The sequence below is a fragment of the Polypterus senegalus genome, chromosome 3 (assembly GCF_016835505.1).
Source record: "Polypterus senegalus isolate Bchr_013 chromosome 3, ASM1683550v1, whole genome shotgun sequence".
NCBI lineage: Eukaryota > Metazoa > Chordata > Cladistia > Polypteriformes > Polypteridae > Polypterus > Polypterus senegalus.
This window is the reverse complement of record NC_053156.1, coordinates 209,417,279-209,443,270: the sequence shown is the minus strand read 5'-3', so window position 1 is coordinate 209,443,270 and position 25,992 is coordinate 209,417,279. Positions and strand designations below refer to the sequence as shown.

The window sequence follows — 25,992 nt, the reverse complement described above, 5'->3', positions numbered from 1 at the left end:
CTTTGACCCAGAGATATCCAACGTGCTAGCCGGAGGATCAGCTTTGAACAACTGCTCAAAGTAGCCAACCCAGTGGGTCACAACTGCAGTGTCATCCGTAAGGACCGTTCCATCAGCTGCCCTGACTGCGACTCTCCGAGGAACAGATTCAGATGTGCGTAATGCTTTGATTTCTCAGTAAGCAGGACGTGGGTCGTTAGACCACAGATGGTGTGTCACTTGCTCACAGATTCCTCTAACAAACGCCTCTTTATCTGCCCTCAGAGCACTCGCAGCCGTACTTCTCAGTTCCCGGTACAGACCAGAGTTGCCTTTGAGCCGTGGGCTGCGACTCCTCTCGATGATATCCAGGGTGCCCTGCGAGATTAAACACCTCCTTCTGGGAACACCAGTAACACCAACACAACCCTCGGCAACCTTCAGGATCTTGTCACAGAAGGTCTTCCACATCACATTAGGATCAGCAGTCATACCCAAATCTGAAAGAATACAGTGTCTATAAAAATTCATCCTTTGGAAGTTTTCAAATATTATTGTTATACAACGTTAAATGGAGTGATCTAAATTATTTACAAATATAAAACATTAAATAATTGAAATAATTATTTATCCCTTTCACGTGAGGATTTGTAGATATATATTTGGCAGCCATAATAGTCTTGAGTCTACGTGGGCAGGTGTGGGCTCAAGTCCAGCCTCAGATTCTATGTTGGACTGAGATGAGGACGCTGACTCAGCCACTACAGGTCAAAAGCATTGTTGTATAGCCTTGGCTTTATACTTGGAGTTGCTTTCTTACCGGAAAATAAATCTTCACCAAAGGCATAGGTTTCTTGCAGCCCGCATCAGGTTCATAGGGAATTTGCCTGTACTGTATTTTGCTGCATTCATTGTACTCTTTACCTTCACACGCCTTCCAAGGTCTGCTACAGGGAAGAATCTTCACCGCAATATGCTGCCACCATATTTCATAGTTGGGATGGTATGTGTGATAATTTACAGTGTTTAGCTTACACTAAACACACAATTTAGTCTGATGGCCACTGCCTACTACAGAGTCTCCCATGCGTCTTCTTGCAAACTGAAGCTAAAATATGCCATATGTAGTATTTAAAAAAAACACAAAAAAAAAAAAAAACAATGGCTTTCTCTCTGCCACTCTCTTGTTAAGCTGAAGCTTGGGACATACCCAAGCAAAAGATGTTACATGCAAAGACTTGCTAATTTTATCCACTTCCATGTAACTTAGATATTTTTTTTCTTCTTTTTATCATTATTATCATATCATCCATCCCCTGAATTGTGCTTTTCAAGTACCTTTACACTGAGCTATTTGTTGTGAATTTCCCCTTGGGATTAATAAAGTATCTATCTATCTATCTATCTATCTATCTATCTATCTATCTATCTATCTATCTATCTATCTATCTATCTATCTATCTATCTATCTATCTATCTATCTAGTGTTATGTTTGACTATGATACTGACTCGCCACATACAGGTGCATTTATACTGGAAAGAATTATAACCCCTTAACTAAAAACAGGTAATCTCCATTGAACTATTTATGTGATGATTTAGGTTTATCATATTAATACTAATGCTGAATACTTATGTAACCAATTATTTTGTGTTTTATACAGTATTTGCAAATCATGTATACCATTTTGCAGAGCTTTGTTATTAAAGTGTCTTTTTCTGGTAATCAGTGGGAAAAAAAGTCAAATTTAATCTACTGTATTGTGAATCAATTTGTTCTAAAAAATAAAATGTAAAAACTTGCAGGGGGTTGAGTAGTTTTATAGGCACTATATATGGATGGGTTTGCCATTCAGTTTAAATGGAGATAAGACATCCTACCAATGACAGATTAAAGCAGGCTTTCTTTAGCTCTGATTTCACATTTGACTGTTTGAGATATATGCATACTTATGACTGATATCAGCGTATCTGTTGTTTCATTTTCAGAGCTCTCCAAATATCTTTTGCCCTAAGGGCCGAACCAAAGATATTGATGCCATTTACAAAGTGATTTCTGATGCTCAAAGGTTCATCTATGTATCTGTAATGGACTATTTACCTCTTATAAACAGAAGTAACTACCATACAGAAAATGAAGTGTCACTGCAGAGGTAATGTAACAACTCTGTAACTAAACAAAATGTCATTACGCTTATGGTTGTTCTAATTATGGATACTTTCTGCATTTAAAAGTAAGTTTTTGCGTTACTAAATGTATATTTCTGTTGTAATAATTATGTTTTGATTGGTTAATTCTTTTGTTTGATGTTGCCAAGATATTGTGTGGTTCCCTAGGACCCTGAATAAATAAGCAAGTTAAAAAATTGGATGGAAATTTAATTATGCGCAATTTAAAAATTTAAAAAAAGATGCCCAAGACAATGTCTTAGGAAGAATAAGAATGCAGTGTAATTTATTTCTGTACTTAAAGCTACATAAAAATAGTAAACCAGGAATATTGGATGCTGCCTGATATACAGTATTAGTTAATTACAATTACGTATTGAATTCTTTTATTGATTTATTAATAAATAGAATTATAACAGCATGTACTGCTGAATTTAACTATGGTGCAGTAAATATACATATGTTGTATTAAAAGTGTATATGTTGGATAAGCAAGATTTTAAAATACAGATATGATCTAAATATATTCTTCAAGTGCATTTGTTAATATAACACCCTTGCAGACTGTTATGATATTTCCTATATGGGAATGCTAAATCCAAAGAGAAAACACAATAATATACCATAAATGTAATTAAATAACTAAATAAGGAAATCAAATCTATAATTTAAAATTATTAGTTAAATACAAATATACAAATTAATATTTACTAAACAATAATAGACAAAAAAGTTTAAAGAATGGGAATGCCAAATCCAAAGAAAAGGTATATTATAGTGCATTCAAGTTTAATTAAATACCTAAATAAGGAAATCAAATCTATAATTAAAGATGTATTAGTTAAATACAAATAAAGATTTATTAAACAATAACAGGAAATAAAGTTTAAAGAAACAAATACAGAAACTTAAATAGAATACTACTCTTAAAGAAAAGATAGAAGTTATTTAAGAAATGTAAAGCAACAAAGAAACAAAATGTACAAAGATAAGAAAAATAGCATTAGGAACAACAAAAAAAACCTAGAAAATAGTAGTATTACCAATTTCCAATTATGAAATTCAAAATTCAGAATATTAATGCCAAAACTAAAATTCAATAATCACAAATGCAAGTGTAAGTCTTAAAAGGTGACTAAAAGTTTTAGAATACTAGAAAAGAGGAGCCGGAAAACTTGGCAGTTAAGCTTGTCAATACCATGGCAACAGCTAAAATGAATGAGGAGATTATATAGTCCTCTCAGGTAACCGCAGCCATAATGACTGCCACAGGAAAACACACCTTCCACAGTAGTAGGGCAATACTTTTCAGGATTAAGAAACTCACTTTTGTTCCACATAAGGATACTAGGGGACTCTAAGGGTAGCGGTACTCAAAGTGTTTTGGACCGAGGGCAACTTTAATATAGTCAAATCTAACAGAGGAGGACATGAGCCTCTCAGTCATCTGTTAGCACAATTCTGTGTAACATTCCCCAAATTAAGTTTACAAAAGTGCAACATAGCTGAATTTGTGTTTCAAAGTCCCTGATTTAACCCAGTAATCTGTAATAACACATTAGCAATGTAAATCAATTAACACGCATCACCAACTAGACTAGTTAGAGACTGGCTAAAGCATTTGAGCTTTTTAAAAGTGACTGTCCTGATGACTGTCAGCTTGCTGACCACTTGGGACTGCAAGGTACATAGTCGTCATTAACTATAGAGAGATCTACATGCCACTACGACTATCAGTTAGTAGCTTTGAAGAGGTAAAAGTTGCTTCTTGATTGAATGAGGACATCTAGAAAGTAGTACATTGATGCCCATGGACACCAAACACAATAACAAAGGGAATTTTGGAAATATTTTAGCCTTACATTTAATCATGTGTTTCTTACAAATGATTAAATACACTTGAATTATGGCAGATGGCTGATGAGTGCTGGAGGAAGGTGAGAGAGAAAACACAGGGAAAGTCTGAAGAGAGTATTTGGTGGTGGTGGATTCTACACCCAGGATGCCAATCACTGTGTTCTAATTGTATGATTCTTGTCTATGAAAAAATAATATAACTATTGTGGACAATAGGAAACTCCTCTTATTTTTCCCAACCCCAAAAATAGTGTCAAAGTGGTCAAAATGAACAAAGTGTGTTTCATTTATTACAAAATGTAACTTACAGTTGGCCATGTGAACAGTAATCTTGTCTCAAATGCCACAGCTTGGATTGCTGCTGTCATAATCGGTTTGAATTTCATGGTTTGTTTCAATTACGACAGTATTTGCAGGATTTGTTATGTTGAAGTGACATTTGGCATCTGTCAAGCGTTGTAAGCACACAACCGGTTTCATTGATAAAATCACATCCAGCTTTTGAGAGTTTAAACATTCATAAACATCAAAGTGTCCACTACTGAAATCGTCACCTGTGAATCTAAGATGTTTAAGAGGCATTGGCGGTTGTCGAAAGGTGTAACCTATTTGGCCATTTCGGTACACTTGAAAGTGACAACCGAACAATTCAGTGGCAGCCATCAACTCACATGCAGAACCATAGGTGAAGGGCTTAAGCATTTCATTTTTATAGTGCTCCTGTGTAGTATAATTATCTCCTGTACCGTAATCAGTCCACACCTTGAACCTGTCCCAGTCATTCAATACATAAGATGGCCGTGCAATATGTAACAAAGAGAATGGAAAAGGTAGGTGGTATCTCCGGCAGGAAACCACTCGTAAGTGACAGTTCTTTGATCGATAGTGATCATCTCGATAGACATGGTAATGGGTACCTGAGCAATGTAAAGTAATTGTAAAATACCTATACAATACCTATAATTGTAATAAACAAACAATAAAACAGCGGAGAAGCTGTGGATTAAACAAATTAGGGCTGTAGTTATCAGTAGGGAGAGCGTGAATCCGGCGAAGCAAGGAAGGGAATGTAGAGACCGGAGCGGACAGTCTTATATAGGCAGGCAGCCAGCCAACAACGTGGGAGGCGTTGGGATGGGGACACAACACCACCACACGCAGTGACCGAGGTGCAGGCTATGGGCGTATATATGCGTAAGTAGGATTCAGTTAGCGTTGGGAACCCGTGTACCAAATTTCTTGAAGATGGTCCCATAAGTAACAAAGACTGTTGAAAAGTTCAATATGGAGGCCGACAGTGGCATCATACCACCGAAATAAGTACATACATTGGTTTCGGTTAGTGCAGGGAAGCTGCCTACCAAATTTCGAGAAGATGGGGCCATAAATAAGAAAGTTCAACATGGCAGACGTTGTTGACCGTTATGACCATTATGCATAGAATTTCGAAATGAAACCTGCTTAACTTTTGTAAGTAAGCTGTAAGGAATGAGCCTGCCAAATTTCAGCCTTCTACCTACATGGGAAGTTGGAGAATTAGTGATGTTGGAAAGTTCAATATGGCGGCTGACAGTGGCGTCATACCACCGAAATAAGTATGTGCATTGGTTTCGGTTAGCTCAGGGAAGCCACCTACCAAATTTTGTGAAGATGGGGCCGTAAATAAGAAAGTTCAACATGGCGGACGTTGTTGACCGTTATGACCGTTACGTAGAATTTTGAAATGAAACCTGCTTAACTGTTGTAAGTAAGCTGTAAGGAATGAGCCTGCCAAATTTCAGCCTTCTACCTACACGGAAGTTGGAGAATTAGTGACGTTGGAAAGTTCAATATGGCGGCCGACAGTGGTGTCATACTAATGAAATAAGTACGGACATTGGTTTCCGTTAAAAGTTCAATATGGCGGCCGACAGTGGCATCATACCACCGAAATAAGTACCAAATTTCAGCCTTCTACCTACACGGAAGTTGGAGAATTAGTGAGCGTTGGAAAGTTTAATATGGTGGCTGACAGTGGCGCCATACCACCAAAATTAGTATGTACATTGGTTTTAGGTTAGTGCAGGGAAGCCGCCTACCAAATTTCGTGAAGATGGGGCCATGAATAAGAAAGTTCAATATGGCGGACGTTGTTGACCGTTATGACTTACGTTATCGTAGAATTTCAAAATGAAACCTGCTTAACTTTTGTAAGTAAGCTGTAAGGAATGGGCCTGCCAAATTTCAGCCTTCTACCTACACGGGAAGTTGGAGAATTAGTGACGTTTGGAAAATTCAATATGGCGGCCGACAGTGGCATCATACCACCGAAATAAGTACGTACATCGGTTTTGGTTAGCGCGGGAAGCCACCTACCAAATTTCGTGAAGATGGGGTCAGCCTTCTACCTACACGGAAGTTTGAAAATTGGTGATGTTGGAAAGTTCAATATGGCCGTTTGAAGAGGTAAAAGTTGCTTCTTGATTGAATGAGGACATCTAGAAAGTAGTACATTGATGCCCATGGACACCAAACACAATAACAAAGGGAATTTTGGAAATATTTTAGCCTTACCTTTAATCATGTGTTTCTTACAAATGATTAAATACACTTGAATTATGGCAGATGGCTGAATAGTGCTGGAGGAAGGTGAGAGAGAAAACACAGGGAAAGTTTGAAGAGAGTATTTGGTGGTGGTGGATTCTACACCCAGGATGCCAATCACAGTGTTCTAATTGTATGATTCTTGTCTATGAAAAAATAATATAACTATTGTGGACAATAGGAAACTCCTCTTATTTTTCCCAACCCCAAAAATAGTGTCAAAGTGGTCAAAATGAACAAAGTGTGTTTCATTTATTACAAACTAGCAAAATACCAGCTTCGCATCGTGAAGTACTGCATTAAAATTTTTATTAAGAAGAAAATTAAACCTTTTTAAACTGAGGGAAAATATGCCTATAATTATTTGTTAAGGATCTCTTTGTATACCATGTTGTCAGTTGGCCCTCCGGTTGTAACATGATCAAGCTGTGCGCTGAGCTTACTCTTGAGCATGTAACTTACAGTTGGCCATGTGAACAGTAATCTTGTCTCAAATGCCACAGCTTGGATTGCTGCTGTCATAATCGGTTTGAGTTTCATGGTTTGTTTCAATTACGACAGTATTTGCAGGATTTGTTATGTTGAAGTGACATTTGGCATCTGTCAAGCGTTGTAAGCACACAACCGGTTTCATTGATAAAATCACATCCAGCTTTTGAGAGTTTAAACATTCATAAACATCAAAGTGTCCACTACTGAAATCGTCACCTGTGAATCTAAGATGTTTAAGAGGCATTGGCGGTTGTCGAAAGGTGTAAACTATTTGGCCATTTCGGTACACTTGAAAGTGACAACCGAACAATTCAGTGGCAGCCATCAACTCACATGCAGAACCATAGGTGAAGGGCTTAAGCATTTCATTCTTATAGTGCTCCTGTGTAGTATAATTATCTCCTGTACCGTAATCAGTCCACACCTTGAACCTGTCCCAGTCATTCAATACATAAGATGGCCGTGCAATATGTAACAAAGAGAATGGAAAAGGTAGGTGGTATCTCCGGCAGGAAACCACTCGGTAAGTGACAGTTCTTTGATCGATAGTGATCATCTCGATAGACATGGTAATGGGTACCTGAGCAATGTAAAGTAATTGTAAAATACCTATACAATACCTATAATTGTAATAAACAAACAATAAAACAGCGGAGAAGCTGTGGATTAAACAAATTAGGGCTGTAGTTATCAGTAGGGAGGCGTGAATCCGTGGCGAAGCAAGGAAGGGAATGTAGAGACCGGAGCGACGGACAGTCTTATATAGGCAGGCAGCCAGCCAACAACGTGGGAGGCGTTGGGATGGGGGACACAACACCACCACACGCAGTGACCGAGGTGCAGGCTATGGACGTATATATGTACGTAAGTAGGATTCAGTTAGCGTTGGGAACCCGTGTACCAAATTTCTTGAAGATGGTCCCATAAGTAACAAAGACTGTTGAAAAGTTCAATATGGAGGCCGACAGTGGCATCATACCACCGAAATAAGTACGTACATTGGTTTCGATTAGTGCAGGGAAGCCGCCTACCAAATTTCGAGAAGATGGGGCCATAAATAAGAAAGTTCAACATGGCAGACGTTGTTGACCGTTATGACCATTATGCATAGAATTTCGAAATGAAACATGCTTAACTTTTGTAAGTAAGCTGTAAGGAATGAGCCTGCCAAATTTCAGCCTTCTACCTACATGGGAAGTTGGAGAATTACTGATGTTGGAAAGTTCAATATGGCGGCTGACAGTGGCGTCATACCATCGAAATAAGTATGTGCTTTGGTTTCGGTTAGCTCAGGGAAGCCACCTACCAAATTTTGTGAAGCTGGGGCCGTAAATAAGAAAGTTCAACATGGCGGACGTTGTTGACCGTTATGACCGTTACGTGTAGAATTTTGAAATGAAACCTGCTTAACTGCTGTAAGTAAGCTGTAAGGAATGAGCCTGCCAAATTTCAGCCTTCTACCTACACGGGAAGTTGGAGAATTAGTGACGTTGGAAAGTTCAATATGGCGGCCGACAGTGGTGTCATACTAACGAAATAAGTACGGACATTGGTTTCCGTTAAAAGTTCAATATGGCGGCCGACAGTGGCATCATACCACGAAATAAGTACCAAATTTCAGCCTTCTACCTACGGGAAGTTGGAGAATTAGTGGCGTTGGAAAGTTTAATATGGTGGCTGACAGTGGCGTCATACCACCAAAATAAGTATGTACATTGGTTTTGGTTAGTGCAGGGAAGCCGCCTACCAAATTTCGTGAAGATGGGGCCATGAATAAGACAGTTCAATATGGCGGACGTTGTTGACCGTTATGACCGTTACGCGTAGAATTTCAAAATGAAACCTACTTAACTTTTGTAAGTAAGCTGTAAGGAATGGGCCTGCCAAATTTCAGCCTTCTACCTACACGGGAAGTTGGAGAATTAGTGACGTTTAGAAAATTCAATATGGCGGCCGACAGTGGCGTCATACCATCGAAATAAGTAAGTACATCGGATTCGGTTAGCGCAGGGAAGACGCCTACCAAATTTCGTGAAGATGGGGCCATAAATAAGAAAGTTCAACATGGCGGACGTTGTCGAACGTTATCGACCGTTATGACCGTCGCGTAGAATTTCGAAATGAAACCTGCTTAACTTTTGTAAGTAAGCTGTAAGGAATAAGCCCGCCAAATTTCAGCTTTCTACTTACATGGGAAGTTTGAGAATTAGTGATGAGTTAGTGAGTGAGTGAGTGAGTGAGTGAGTGAGTGAGGGCTTTGCCTTTTATTATTATAGATAAAAAAAATCTACAAACTAAGAGACATGAGCTTTTAATTATTTCTGGATGAGATTCCATGATTAACCTCTAGGGTCAGGAATTTCTTCCAGAATCCTTAGGGGAGGTTCCTCTATCAACTACAACTGCTACCTAAAGGAGCAGGCAACTTGCAGGTCATTTGTGTAATATAATAGAGAGCAGGCAGACATATCTAACATGAAATACTAGCCCCTCATTCCACTTATTGGCCTGGGGGATTCCCCTCCATTTCCTACTGTCTTCCTCATTTTTCTGTGACCCAGGAATGCCCAGCTTTGCCCATTGCAGTGTTTTCTTACTTAATGCTGCATAATTAAACCCTGTTAAATACTGCATCAACAGTCATCTGACACCCTGGAAGTGTGCAACAGTATAACAGTGTTCTTTAAATTTAAAGGATTATTACTTTATTAAATAATGAAAAATGAAAGAAAGCAAGAATTGGTAAAAACGGGTTTGCCTAAAAAGACAACTCAAGGAAAACAAGTCCAAATCATAATCAAAAAAAAACAGAGAACAAAGCAAAAACAAACAATAACCTGAAATCCAAGAATTACTTTCAATAATGCTCTAGACACCACAAACCTCACAGAACCTCTGAAGGACCACTCCACAGCCTGAAATATAATGGCTGAGGGTGATCGCTCAGCAGCAATGTAATGGTGGATCCACATTTTCAGTTCCACCCACAGAAAACAATGAACATAGGCAAACCTAAATACACATTACAGAAATTTTAAATAAACATAGCAATTACAAAAAGTGCATTATGCAAAAATTCATAAAAAGAAAAATAAACATAAACCAAGTAACAAACCCTGGCTGAAACATAACACCATTGCTGATGAAATAAATCAAAGCAGGGTTGTGGAAAGCCTAAGTGGGTCATAAAAATAATAGTTACATGAATGGATAAATTCACTTAATACTTCATTACTTTATAATTTGGTATTCTGCTTTACTGTTTCAAAATGTGCAATTATTTAACATGAATGTCTACAAACATCATAGGATATTTACTCATACAAGAGTAGCCACTGATCAAACAGGGAAAGTAAGAGGGTTATTTACTATATAATATTTCTCACATAGGAACAGACAAACCACTTATTATTTAATTAAACTGTGTTACATATGAGCTGCTTTAAAATAATTTTGCTGTAATTTGATACTCAAATCACAACTATTGTTGAATTGGTAGAGGAATTGACATCACTTTCAGTACTGTTCAGCATTGTTAACAAATAACTTTTCATGCTCTTGACAGATATTGGTCCCGTGCTGATGAAATGCTCAGAGAGGTGCTTGTTTTACGTAGGATTAAAATACGACTTCTAATAAGTTGCTGGAAGCAAACTCATCCCCTGACTTTTAACTTTGTGTGGTCTCTGAAGACACTTTGCACAGATTTGCCAAATTGCAGTCTAGAAGTGGTAAGTGTTATAAAACCTTTGTATTGCTATGTTTAGAATGACTATTTAATTTACAAAACTGGAGTACAAAAATGCAATACATTGACAGTGCAGTAAACACATTTGTATTCAGTAAGGATAAAAAGATTAAACTGGAGAAGCACACATGCCTAAGGGACTGATGACGCTTTTCAAATGGAATGGAGAAGATGCAAAGATTAAGTTTCAAATAAGCCTTTAGTACAGACACAGGAACTAAGAAAGAGGGGTCTGTCATAGTTCTAAATATGCCTACAGCACCAGCAATGTTACAAGGCATTTAAATAGCTGGAAAGAAATATGAGGATCCTGGCTGTCACACAAATGTACAATATATGAGTGATTTATCTTTAAGGCCTTTATGGGCTCTACTTAGCAACAGACAATAAGGTGTTAGACTAAACTAAAAATACATAGATAATTGCATGTTATGAATAGTTAAAATTGTACTCCAGGAGTCATATTTACTAGTGTACTATTTAAGATTGCCTTATGTGGTCCTAAAACCAATGTGATATTTTTTGAGTTTCACCTACTGTAAGCTGGTCACCTCCTGGATTCAAAGTGACAGTCTAAAACTTGTCAGCCAAGCTGTGGAGAAGAAAACCCTGCTTTGCTAAAAAGACATGTGTAAAGACGACTCTACTGTGTTTTGTTTTTTCAGTGCAACATAAGTACCTCTAACTGCAAAAGATTTGATTTTAAAATCTGCATGATATTAACCAGTGCTTTATTATTTATATTTATGGTATAGTTCTGATTTATACAAATAATGATTTACATGTGCAGTGCTTTAAAAAGTACTTTAATGCAAAAAGTATGTATTCTATAAATTATACACAAGTGTCAATTAATTGGGTAAATCTAAATGAGCGTGGGTGTATGTGTGAGTGTGCCTCGTGATAGCATCATGAGAAGCCAATGCCCATCCCGGGATCATCACACTTATTCCAGTAACCAATTCTGCATGGAGTACCATTCTGTTACAAGGTAAACACTTACATTTGCTCACACCAGGTGTATTTAAACTCTAAAACAAACCAAATGTGCATGCCTCTGGGACATGGATGAGAAATGGAAATATCCTGAGAAAACCCACTCAGACACAGGATAACAATAAACTCAAGGTCAAGCTCTTTTTTATTATCACATGTACAAAGCACACACCCTCATGCTTCACTCCACTCAACTAAGATCAGTGGCATATTGTATGCCACTTTGTCCCCATCCCTCTTGTGGGAGGCTACACACCAAGAGCACAATCTCAGATGGCATTTTTCTATCAAAGATGCAAACAGTATGAGTAATGTTTATGCGACGTACAGCTAATAGAGCCTCCAAACAAAGCGATAGTTTACAGACTCAGCAAGTGCTGTGTCTGTGCCTTTGCCTGCTCCAGCCCTTGGTGCTTTTGTGGCTGCTTAAGGTGCTCCTTTTACAATGGATTCTACAAGTAGCACAAAGACGTGTTATTCCTGCCTAACAGAACTAGGGGCTGCATGAGTTTTGCATGTTCTTCCCATGTATTTATGGAGTAATTGCTATTTGTACGAAGCACAACATAACTCTTATGTGCGCTTTTCACTATGCTTGCTCTGTAGGCTATGTAAAATAACAGAATGTATGGGGTGTAAAGCAAGCGCTGTTTAGGAAAAAATAATCCGTTGATGTGAGAGCTTATATGTTGGTTATTGCAAGCCATGGCGGAACACAACTGGTGGAAAAACAGAATTGCAGAATAGTAGAATTATAAGTAGGGTATAGCTTGGCAATGGGGGATTGTTAGGTTGTCATAACTCCATCCACAATGGAGACTGTGAGTAGACTAGCGAAAAAGAAGTGTGTTCTTTCCTGAAGAAAAAAAAATTCAAGAGTGTGCGATAAAATAGTTCTTTTTTGTTTCCTTTCATTATCACAAGGATGCCACATACTGTAAATGCAAAAGGCATGTTTTCTTTACTCAAAACCTTTGCTTTTTCAAAGTGGATATATTTGACTAGGTTTTAAGGCTTTATCATTCACCTATAGACCGGTGTGTCCATTTGTTCCATTGTAAGCTGCACGAACAGAAACGATTTTTAAAAAATGTATTAAAAATGCTTCACTTCAGAACACAATTTTATGTAGTAAATTAGTATATTCCATTAGTGTGAAGAAATAACTTTAACTTGAAAAATACCAAACTTCTCCTTTAACTAAATCAACCCTGAAATCAAGGTTCACTAAACATACTGTATTACAGTATATATAATTTGGTCTTTTTGAGACATTGGTTTATATTGTTTCCCAGATGGCTTTACTGTCATGGATGTGTCCTGATAAAATTTTGTTATCTGAAGTAAAATTTATTGCATTAGATTTGATACTTAAACATAGTATACCTTGCCCTGAAATGATTGATTTAAGTCATTGTACTGATTTTGCTTATTTCATAATACATCTAGCTTGATATCCGCCTACAGCATCTAATTTTCAGGTAGAGAACTGGGACTACAAAATGTTTGTGTTGTTTGTCTCTCTATTATAATAAAAAAATCCTGCGACATAACTTTTTGGTCATTGAAACGAGACCTTTTGGAAGAAGTCCCATTAGTGGAGACCGTGGCCATGAAATATCAAGTCACGCCCTCCTCTCAACAATTTACGATGACACACACGGTAATCACACCTCTCATTCGTGTGAATGCTTTTGACAGACACAATTTCTGCTCTCTCAGCTCTTATAAATTTTACATTTTTTAGATTTCCTCACTTTATTTTCCCAATTAAGACGTATTATGTCCAAATCTTATTGAAGAATTTCATCCCAAAGGGTTATCAACAGAAAAAATTAGTACACGGGCAATTCTAGCATCAAGAAATGATGAAGTCAAACAAATTAACACCAAAAATGGCAATTGGTTACACGGCAAATTGGTTAAATGCGTATCAGTAGACTAAGCTGAAACAGTTGGTGGTGATCGTGCAGAAGATGAAAACATCAACTTACAATATACCAAATAATAACTACAAGCGTTAACACCGTCCAGTCTTCCACCACATGAATTACTGTAGAAAGAAAGATGTATTCAAGAAAGGTAATGTACATCTTCAGATTTTATTTGATTTTATCTGCAGATAAAATTACAGAACAAAGGAGATCTTGATATGCCATTCGTATTAAAACGTTAACAGTTTCCCATTAGAATAGCTTTTGCAAAGACAGTTAACAAATCTCAGAGCCAAACATTAGAAAAAGTCTTTTTATTTAACGGAGAGAAAGAAACAAAATTCAATAACGGGCAGTTATACGTTGTGTTATCACAATGAATGTCCAAACACAGAATCAAAATTCATAGCGATATTGATGAAAATTTAATCAAAGAAATTGTTTTCACTGAAGTTTTACAGTAGAAGTGTAAGTTTAAAAAGTATTTGCGTGTTAATTTCAAAGCCAAACAGAACAAAATCATATTACACAACAAATAACTCATAATTTTACATAACATAATTTTCTTTCTAATTATTACGTTTTACTGTTTTTTAATAGATAATTACTCACTGTAAAGTACAATATTTCTATTATGCATATGTAACAATTCCCTGGAAAATAAAAATCTGTTTAAATTGTACAACCTCATCCCCATACATGAGCGACAGAACTGCAAAGCATCTAGCGCGTAGCACAGGCATGGGAGCTGGCAAGCGAAGCGAGCAGGGGGCAAATAATACAATTTATTGATCAAAAAAAGGATTATAGTAATATAGTAATTGCTTACATAAATCATGAGACAGACAAAGGTATAACACAAAAGATATACATCTGTCCTTCACGCATTTATAGGCTTAAGAGCTTTATAGGGGTATTATTAATTTAAGAAACATTTTTCATTTAAATTTTTCAAATTAGAATTTTGATTTGATATATTTTATTAATCCCTGAGGTAAATTGTCATTTTGTATGACCTTTGGGGGTTAGATCACAGGATTAACCATTGTACAGTAAGATCCCTTCTGACAGTAACAGGATTTGAACTGTCAACCTTCTGGATGCCAACGCAAATCCTTTGCCACAGGGCCACCAGTTGCCCTAGCTTAAATGTACAACTCTGGGTGAGCGACGTCTAAACTGCTATGTTGTGACTCAAGGCTTTTTGTCCTCAAATAAGTTAAAAGCTTGTAAACCTAGAAGTTTGTACCTAATACAATTAATCATGAGCTTGTTACACAGTAACAATCCGGCTGTTTACCAGCTACTTAGAATTCTAATTTACCCTGGCACAGATAAGCAGTTTTACGATCTCAATCCTTTAAAATAAATTTGTTGAGAGTTTGTGATTAGTCAACTCTTTCATCATTGAGACAGATGTTTTGATCTTATGTAGGTACTTCCTGCTTATGCATCTTTTGATTCTCTAATAAAGCTGAATTCAATGTGGCACCCAAGCCCAAATCCAATATGGCCTGTCTTCCTCCGCTCTGGTCTGGCTCTACAAATACCCCTAGGACAGAAGGGTCGCTCCTTACTTTTATTGTAGGCCACACCATAGACAATATTTTGCGATTTCTGGTGTGTAGCAGAGGTTAAACCCAAGCCTTGGCTGTTATGGAGGAAGCCTGAAGCTGATGAAGACACCAGATTAAGGTTAATGTACAAACCCATCTAGAGTTGTGTGTCATTACTCAGAGTTCAAGTGAAGAATTGTTTCTGGTGGAGTATGTTTGTTATCTTTGCTGCATGGTATTTTGCATCTGTTGTGCATTACTGTCTTCCTCAGCTTGGCTTTACTATGTGCTCTACATATTCATATGGATACATTTGACTCTTTATGGCAAGGTAATTTGCACATTGAGGTTTCTTTCTTGAAGTAATGCTGCCTCTCAGTCTTTTCAGACTGGGCTCTGTCACTGCCAGCTGTTCTGACACCATTTGCATGTAGCAGAAAATGTAAATGTTTCACAAATACTGGGACATTAGACAGACAGAGTAAAGTCAAAAAACAAAGCAACATCAAAAAGCTAGAAAGCCAAAAAATACCAATTCCCAAGGCTCAATACATGCTATAAATCAGAAACATCAGTAGTGTACTTTAGTGCCATTGTGAACACAGACACACTGTGTCTAAATACATTCCTTCACGAAGATTAAGTGTTACATTCTGTGCTAAAGTGATTGTTTGTATTTTGGATGTAATAAACAACATGATACAGTTTATTCATAACATACATATAAGGTAGATACTATGTATACATTGTAGATGCTGTAGTGGATGGATAGGTGTTCAGGCTGGGATTGGGATAGAGAGCAATGGATGGAACATGTGGATGGAGGTGCAGCCTGGCCAGGATGGTCCAAGGTTCAAGGTTGGTTCAAGGTTGCTTTATTTAGTCATGTTTACAGAAGAAAACATGAAATTTGCCTTCTCAGTTGCATCTAATAATAAGACAGAAAGAAATTAAACAAAACAAATAGAGACAAGACAGTGCCACAAGAATAGACAGGAGACATTAAAAGGTTTTGGGCAGCCACCCGTATACTATGCCCTGCCTGCAAAAAGGGTTGGATTTTGTAGAGTTGCATTTTGTTCAAAATCCAAAACAAAACTGATAACATGAGGAAAAGATGGCGGCTTTAAAGGTCTGGGCAGGAAGTGACGTCATCGCAGGCGCCAGAACCCTGTAGAATTTCCTGTGAATGGTCTGCAGAGGATTCACAGAAAAAGTTAGTGAACCTTGCTACCCCCTGCTCAGACATGGAATTGTCACTATTCGAGCCCTTTAGCTGCCTTCCATGCACACATGTGTGACAACAGGTTAACACTAGAATTACCAGAGCCTACGAAAAAACTCGTAATTCCGTCCCACCTTAAATTGCTTCTTAAATCCCTTCACACCTCTCTGCCAGCGTCCTTTGTCTTCTAAATGTGCTGATAAAGAGAAGCTAGGAGCAGCCGGCTATTCCATCCCCCCACCAATTTAGAATGTGTTCTCCAAGCCCATGCCTTGATTGAGTATCTGGGAGTGAAGTGGAGTTTTAGAGTGGAAATAATAGATCGTTATTTGGAACACACGCATTTCATGTCTGTTCCGCTTCTACAGTAATCTGTGTCAACACATTGTTAAAACAGAAACGTTTTTTATATTATAGTAGTAGATGACAAAATGTAGGCATAAACTATATAATGTATGAAGCCTGAAGTCCAAATAGCAAAGAAACATTTTCACAAGAATAACACAACAATTGCGCTTTTATTCAAAAATATAACTGCAGAAACAAAAAGCCGCCTTAACATGCGACATTGACAGCTGTTTCTTGTAACTTCCTCCGTGGTTCAATAGCATCAGTTCCCGCTTGGGAATCAAAAGGACACAAGTTCGATCCTGCACCACTCTGTTTTGAGAAGTAAACTGCTCTTAGTCTTACTATGTTAGAATAAAAGCATACATTTGATTTCAGTCTGTAACAGCCGGTGCAATTTATGATCCTTGTAAAGATTAGCTTTTTTTTTAATTCACTTTTCATTCTCTAAGTCACGTTCAGAATCAATCCATACAACCCCATCTGACACGGCTGTTTTCACTAAAGACGCGCTATAGCTCTGCAGTGTACCACGATGTTCTGACACACAAACGCTGGCGAAGCTGCCTTCTTCGTATCTCACCGTCACTTGATTTTCTTTTTATTCAGTTTTATTGAGTGTTCCTGCCAGTCCCCGCATGTTGCTGTATGCTGTTTCTTTTGTACTCCAGGACATGCAGAGGAAAGAATGGTAAAGAGGAATAACTTCGGCGCTATATGCAATAATCAGACACTCCCCATCTGCCCGTGTCGTTCAAACACAGGAACATATATTGGTGTAAAAGTATAACAAAAGTGCACTTTTATTCAAGTGCACTTTTTCCATCGCCTTTTCCTGTAAGAAGCAATGTACACACTTCTCTCTATGCTGTGGTTTCTATTACACACCTGAAAGAAAGAGACAATACATGTGAAAATATCATCGCACTAATGCAACATTATTTGAAAACGAACAGTGTCAGATCGGGTGTGAATTTATGCAGGAACTGGAAATTCTCTGATGCGGGACCTTCCCCAGGGAAGAAAGTACAATGTCAGGTGCTCATTCAGTGTAATAGGAACCATAGCACAGAGAGTTGTGTGCACTGCAACAAGTACACGTGTCGTAAATGTAGGAAGGACGGTCCTTGGGTGTGTGGGAACTGTTAATATTTGAATGTGATGATTTTATATAGCACGGAATAAAAATCAGCACTTCTTAGCATTGCACCATGCAAGCTGTCGTATCAATCGCCTACTGTAACTTGCTTTCTTTTTTCTTCGGTTATACAGGTAGTCTTGAATAAAAGTGCACTTGTTTTGTTTGCGAAATGAAGTGTCTGCATGCACTTTTCGTGGCATTACATGTGTATTTTTTGAGCATGCCCGTTTAAGCATGCTCACACACAGGAGCATAAGTTTGTGCAAAAGTATAATAAAACAACGGGAAGATGGGGAGTATCTGATGATTGCATATAGCGCCAAAGTTACTGCTCTTTACCATTCTCTCCTCTGCATGTCCTGCAGTACAAAAGAAACAGCATACAGCAACATGCGGGGACTGGCAGGAACACTCAATAAAACTGAATAAAAAGAAAAGCAAGTGACGGTGAGATACGAAGAAGGCAGCTTCGCCAGCGTTTGTGTGTCAGAACCCGGTTGGGGGACGATGGGAGCATTAGTATGCATCGTGGTACACTGCAGAGCTGTAGCGCATCTTTAGTGAAAACAGCTGTGTCAGATGGGGTTGTATGGATTGATTCTGAACGTGACTGAGAGAATGAAAAGTAAATTAAAAAAAGCTAACCTTTACAAGGATCATAAATTGCACCGGCTGTTACAGACTGAAATCAAATGTATGCTTTTATTCTAAAATAGTAAGACTAAGAGCAGTTTACTTCTCAAAACAGAGTGGTGCAGGATCGAACTCGTGACCTTTTGATTCCAAGGCGAGAACTGATTCCATTGCACCACGGAAGCAGTTATAATAAACTGCTGTCAATGTCGCATGTTAAAGCGGCTTTTTGTTTCTGCAGTTATATTTTTGAATAAAAGCGCAATTGTTGTGTTATATTTGAACCTTTTATGGAAAATGTTTCTTTGCTATTTGGACTTCAGGCTTCATACATTATATAGTTTATGCCTACATTTTGTCATCTACTACTATAATATAAAAAACGTTTCAGTTTTAACAATGTGTTGACACAGATTACTGTAGAAACGGAACAAACATGAAATGTGTGTGTTCCAAATAACGATCTATTATTTCCACTCTAAAACTCCACTTCACTCCCAGATACTCAATCAAGGCATGGGCTTGGAGAAGTTCGTGCACGTTCTAAATTGGTGGGGGGATGGAATAGCCGGGAGCTCCTAGCTTCTCTTTATCAGCACATTTAGAAGACAAAGGGCGCTGGCGGAGAGGTGTGAAGGGATTTAAGAAGCGACTTAAGGTGGGACGGAATTACGAGTTTTTTCGTAGGCTCTGGTAATTCTAGTGTTAAGGTTAGGCAGTTTGATAATGCATATTTACACAATAATTGTCACAGGATACATATCAAACATTAATAATTATTTCCAATATTCCTTATAAAAAAGTTCGATTGGCCCTAGGAAAAAAGTAATTTCTAGAGCAATTTGTGTGGGTTTACAAAGCGACTGTCCTTCCTGATTTACTGAAGTTAATTTCTACATGTGATGCATGTCTGTCATCAGTTGAGATTATTTCTAGTTTCTTTAGCATTGTTCTCTGACCAACACTTGCCAGATCATCTACATTAGTCCAGTCAGGGAGAGGGCATAAGGGAAAGACTGGGAAAATCTGGATGTTGGGGACAATTTGTCCTCCAACATTAGATGTAAAAGTGTTCCTCTGATGTGGTCCCAGTTTCGACATCTGAAGAGTTGCTCAGGACTTGCAGTTTGGAAGGGCAGCCCTGTTGGTGCTGCTGGGGAAAGATCTTCCTGTTTTGTGGGGCTTCCACCTGAACCAGAAGTGCTTCCGTCGTTCAACACAACGACAATGGAAATACTCCCAGATCCTCCATAAAAGTAGCTGCTCCACCTAGGAAAGGCAGTCAAAGTCAGGAGGAAGTGGACAAGAAAGTATTTGAGAACTGAAGAGCAAGGATTCAATTATATATTGTGTTCATTAAAGAGAAGTCTATAAAACGCAATTCTTTAATAAAACAATATGTGATTCGAACCTGGGACTGTCTTGGCGCACTATACTGTATATATTCAAACACTAGACAAAACAAACATGCAACATAAAATCTAAGTTAGCATAGTTTTTTTCCCTCCTCCCTTTCAACCATCGTGGGACACACACAAACTTATAAATTATGCCTCTTTTTCTTAATACTTGTCTAAAGTATTGCCCAAGAAAACTTTTTCCTTCAGAACTGGCTTTAGTCTGCTTTATATATCTGGTCTTTAAGTCAGTTTATTAGATAAATCTTTCTCTAGTTCTTCAGTGCCCATGTGCTTTGATGCAGAAGTGTTGATTTACTTCAACGCTGTCAGGCCTCGCCCCCTAACAAGCCCGTCTGAGAGGATTTTGTGTGTGTTTGTGTGTTTGTTACGCACTTTTAGAATCTGTTTCGTGAAAGTGTCCTGGAAGCAGCAGTGAATTAGTGGAATGTGCTCTTTTGGGCTTTGTATTCCTGATAAATTTGGAAAGAGAATATTACAAAAGATAAAGATTTTTCTTTTACATGTTATTACTTTCAATTCAAATAAAATGAACAAATAGAAATTCAAGTGGTAATATGTTCTCTGGCTTTACCTTAGCTGCAAGGTTACAAACAATATTAGCCTCACAACCAAAAGTATAAAGCAGTACTACTCAAATGTGTTTTGTTCCTGTCATCTTTCAGGATTGAAGGAATATTTTGTTCTAGAGCCTTCACTCCTATGGACCAACAAGGATTTTTTTTTTTCAGACACGCGTGCAAGGAAAAAGATAAATGCACTTTGTATTTTTTTTCATCCAGATAGTTTTTTTCCTATTGAGTGTTCACTTACAGCATACTGTAGTTACAGTCTTTGAGATTTTACATACATTGCAATTACTCAACTCTTACATAAATGAAACAAATGTGTATTGATTTTATGTTTGTATTTCCTTATTGTACATCTTGCTGTTCTTTAATGAGGGTGGATTCAATGTGGCACTCCCCATATGGACTTTATTTTGATGCTGTGGTTTGATACTACATTACCTCTTGGAGTAGCAGGTTCCATCCTGCTATTTTTGCAGGTCACTAGCTGTGGAGCAGAATTTAAACCCAAGGCTTGACTGAGGCAGAGAAAGTGGGGAGCTGGTGCTGACACTGGGGTGACTCAGCTTACAGAATGATAATACAATGATTGATGGACTTGTGGAAGTGCAAAAATACGTCTGTTATAGTGGAGAAGGCATAAGAGATGATTGACTTCAGAAAAGCCCCATGCTGTTCACATGTCACTTCACATTGAGGAGTCTGGTGGTCAGAAATGGTCAAGATCACCAAACTCCTTAGTGTGCACCTGGCAGCAGATCTTACTTGGTCAATTAACACTACCTCCATAGCCATGAAGTTACAGCAATGGTTCTACTTCCTTCAGCAGCTGAAGAAGGTGAGCCTACCTCCCTTCATTCTCACAACTTTCTGCAGGGGCACCATTGAGAACATTCTGCCCAGCTGTATTATCATCTTCTTTGGAAACTGCAGGGAAACTGCAGTGTCTCTGACTGTGAGGTCTTGAAATGGATAGAACACACAGCACAACAGATCATCCATACCTATTTGTGCTCCATTAAAGACATCTTTATTAAGCATTGTAGCCATAGAGCCTACATCATTGTGGATGACCACTCCCACACTTCCCACAGTGTCTTTATCCCACTGGTACTGTAGCATACAAACCAGTTCTGACAAGTTCTGCAACAGCTTCCACCCCTTTACTGTCTGGACTCTGAACTTTGAGCTGCACCCCATTCCCACAGATCTGCACCTAGTTTATTTGCAGTATATTTGTTAGCACAGTTTTTATTATTAGTTATTGTTATTAGTTATTACTATTTATTTAAATGTACTAAAATAATATCTATTATTTTATTACTTGTTTACCCATTACATATTAATATTATATATGTATTTATTTATTTGTCGTGTACATGTCCTGTGTTATTTATGTTGTATCATGGTCCTTAGGATAATTATTTCATACCACTATATACTGTAATACTGTATATGGATGGTATGACAATATATCCCCTTGACTTGACCTGAAGGAGTGCACATCTTGCCATTTGTGCTTTTTATTCACATAATCCCAATGTTGTAGGTAATAATTAGTACAAAGCTTTATCCATCCATATTGTCAAAGGGTGAATTATGGTCATTTTTCTCATTGGCCAATGCTATATACATTACATGATTAAGATGTCTCAGAGCTTAGATATGCCACTGCAAGCGTCATTTGACTAAGTATGATCTTGCCTTATCAGATAAAGATCTGCTTTCCAAAGACTATAAGAGTGTAAGAGAGAAGCTCACACTTGGCTTTTATACAGCTGCTGCTGCAGATTTTTGTAATTGTAGAGGCTTTTCTGTTTACTATTTGTGAGCCTTACATGTGTTGTCTCAGCATTAGCATGTGCCTTGGCAGCTTATTATTTATGCAAGAAGATTGGAGGCAGCAGATTTGTAAGGTTTTTCTGAGCGCTTAGTTGTAGGGATCTAGTTCTCAATAATATGTCATGGTACATTTCAGGTTTCTTCAAAGTGAAATTCACTGCTACATATAATACCCTGTGTTGATTTTTCATTTGTGGGCTACCTGTGGTATTTAATTTTGCAAAGAATATTTAACAACTCTGAGAGCTTAATACGTTTTCTTTATTCAAATCAATTGTCTCAGTGAGAAGTCAATATCTGATATGTTCATGTTACCTGATGCTTTTTATTCAGCTAATTTTTTCTTTGTCACATCATTTTTCAGTACTTTACGGGTTAAACTTTTCATTTGTTTGCTTTTTTGTAAAAAGAATTATGCTCTAAAGTAAGTATTAATTATTTTGAGTGTTTTGTTTTTTTTACACTGTAGATATTTGAAGAAATATAACTGGCAGGCAAATACAAGTCCTCCCTCCATTGGGTCTAGCTAGTTTCAACTAAGTCCTTTGGTTATATGTTGGTACAGGCTGTAGCCTTCTTATTATAAATCTCTCTATTATATAAAAAAAATCCTTCAACGCAGCAAGACTTTTTGGAAGAGAGATTTTTTCAAGTCCCGCAAGACGAGACTTTCGCCTTGAGATCTTTTCAAGTCACGCCCTCCTCTCATACATTTTCAAACAAGACCACGGTCATCTAGCACTGAGAAATGAGGAAGTCAAATGAATTAACGCCAAAAATGACGATCGGTTACACAGTAAATTGGTTAAATGCGTCCAAAACTGTATATTGGTTACACGGCAAATGCGTATCAATAGACTATGCTGAAACAGTTGGTGGTGATCGTGCAGAAAATGAAAACAACAACTTACAATATCACAAAGAATATCTACAACCGTTAACAACATCCGGTCTTCCAACGCACGACTTACTGGAGAAAGAAGGATGTATCCAAAAAAGGTAATGTAGTATATCTTCCATGGATAACATTACACAACAAAGGCGATCTTGATATGCCATTCGTATTAAAATGTTAACAGTTTCCCATTAGAATAGCTTTTGCAAAGACAATTAACAAATCTCAGAGCCAAACATTTGAAAAAGTTGTTTTATTTAATAGAGAGAAAGAAACAAAATTCAATCACAGGTAGTTGTACGTTGCGTTGATGCATATGTAACAATTCCCATGAAAATAAAAATCTGATAAAGTTTTGCATCCGCATCCCCATAAGTGAGTGGCAGAACTGCAAAGAGGCTAGTGCGTAGCGCAGGCCCAGAGGGTTGCCGAGTGAAGTGAGAAGGGGCAAAGTCCCCTAGTATATAATAAATAAATAAAACAAGGAAAACTAGAAATGCTAGTATCATGCTCCTGAAGATTGGCAATTAAATAAATAATTTCAGATCTTTTGTCCCAGTGAGCAGCTTTACTTCAAATAAGGTTGTGAAACTAGCACATTTTACAGCAGTATTTTAACTGTAACTACTGTACTATTTTAGTGTAACTACTGTAATTAGATATTCCCCCTCCAACAGCACATTCCATATGTATCACAATCAATGTAAGCCATAGAATTTTCTTTCACAGGTGAAACGTTGTTTGATTCCTATCTTAATATAAAATGAAACCCAGTGAGCAGATCAAGAAATATGCAGAATGCCTCGAAGGAGTCAATGGAGGCTCTGATCAGGGCTCTCGAGAGACTGAGCAAGGAGTCTGAGTGTGTGGGCTTGCGAATGTCTTGGATAAAAACTAAGATCCAGGCCTTTAATTGACCTCTTGGGCACAGCAATCAGCAGTGTGTCTGTCTGTGGAGAGAATGTTGACCTTGTCGAGAGGTTTACTTACCTCGGCAGTGACATTCATGTCTCTGGTGACTTTTCCCATGAAGTCAGTAGATGGATTGGGTGAGCATGGGGAATCATGAGGTCACTGGAAAGGGGTGTGTGGCGCTCCTGATATCTATGGAAAAGGACGAAGGCCTTTAGAGTCCTGGTGCTTCCTGTCTTGTTATATGGTTGCGAGACATAGATGTTATCCAGTGACCTAAGACAAAGACTGGACTCCTTCAGTACTGTGTCTCTTCGGAGAATCCTTGAGTACTGCTGGTTTGACTTTGTGTTGAATGAGCAGTCCGGAATGAGGCACATTACTTGCATTGTGAGGGAATGTAAGTTACAACACTACAGCCATGTGTTGTGATTCCCCCAGGGTGATCCAGCTTGCAGGATCCTTATTGTTAAGGACCTGAGTGGCTGGACCAGGTCAAGGGGACGCCCACGTAACACCTGGCTGCAACACATAGATGGTCATTTCGGGAGAGTGGGACTGGACCGTGAGTCTGCCTGGGAGGTTGCTAACCAGGATCCCGAGCTGTTTCCTCATGTGGTGGGTGTGGCAACACACTGTAAAAGTGCATGTTCCCCAACCTGACCTGACCTTGAACACAAGTGTATTTTTGAGCACACTGTCCTTCGTAGGCAATAATGATCAGTTTGGTGTAGTGCCTGCTAGACATTAACAGTTCATCTGCACTGTTACATATGACAGCCCAGGCATAAAATGTTCACATTTCAACATATTGTTATGATATGGGGTTATCTGAATATTCAGAGTCTTTTTTGTACATATTTTGAAATTGATTTTTTCATTTTTCATTTTTTATTTTTGTTATTTTTAAATTAATTTGTTGCCATCCTTTTGTGCATTTTTTATTGTTGTAGCTGAATTCTTTGTCGTTTCTTACACCATTACTAACATGACCACAAGTTGTTATGGGTATGATGCCATGTCTCATTTTCTTAAGATGGTGGTGCCGCTATCAGTAGTGTATAAGTTTCTAGATTTTCTCTAAAATCTTTGTGCATTATCTATTTAGGTAGGGTTATCAAGTATCATTCCACATCTTGAGATTGTACAAATATTGTAAAGCAACACATCCAATGTCGTTTTCCAGGAAGAAGGAGGGATTTTTTTTTTTTTGGATATTTACACATTTTAAAAGGAGTTCAAAAGTGCAGTTCACTTCACTGCTCATCTCTGTGGCAACTTTCTTATCCCAGAGTCATGGTTTCCACTAGCATATGCCGTTCACCTTGAAAGCTCCTTTCTTGTCACTGTTATAATTGAAGTTATTGAATGATACTAAATGGTCTCAATTGCTGCCTCTGTTCTACAGACACTTAGACAATAATTACTGATAAAATGCCAACTTACAATAACTTGCAGTCTTTGACAACGAATGATCACAGACAAATCTCAAACACCTGTCAGCACTCCAGTTATTTCTGTAATGGACTGCAGAAATATAAGCTTGAGTCTTACCAAGAAGCAACAGTGAAAGTTACTAATTACTTTTACTCACTCAAAAATATTGTGCTCAGGTGTTATTCATACATCCTAAGCAAAAGCAAATCAGGCTGAATTATATAACTCAATAATTGGTTTGAGGTTTTTGATCAGTT

The 25,992-nt window shown here is 37.9% G+C and overlaps 1 protein-coding gene across 2 annotated transcripts in view; it reads left to right on the top strand.

The window, feature by feature from the left end:
- The window catches only part of pld5 (phospholipase D family member 5), a 417,386-nt gene that overhangs the window by 285,008 nt on the left and 106,386 nt on the right, over positions 1-25,992 (top strand). For both annotated transcript variants that reach the window (XM_039748399.1, XM_039748398.1), the window contains exons 7-8: positions 1,970-2,133; positions 10,647-10,812. In XM_039748399.1, the coding sequence (XP_039604333.1) occupies positions 1,970-2,133; positions 10,647-10,812 (330 nt within the window). The remainder of the gene's footprint in view (positions 1-1,969; positions 2,134-10,646; positions 10,813-25,992) is intronic.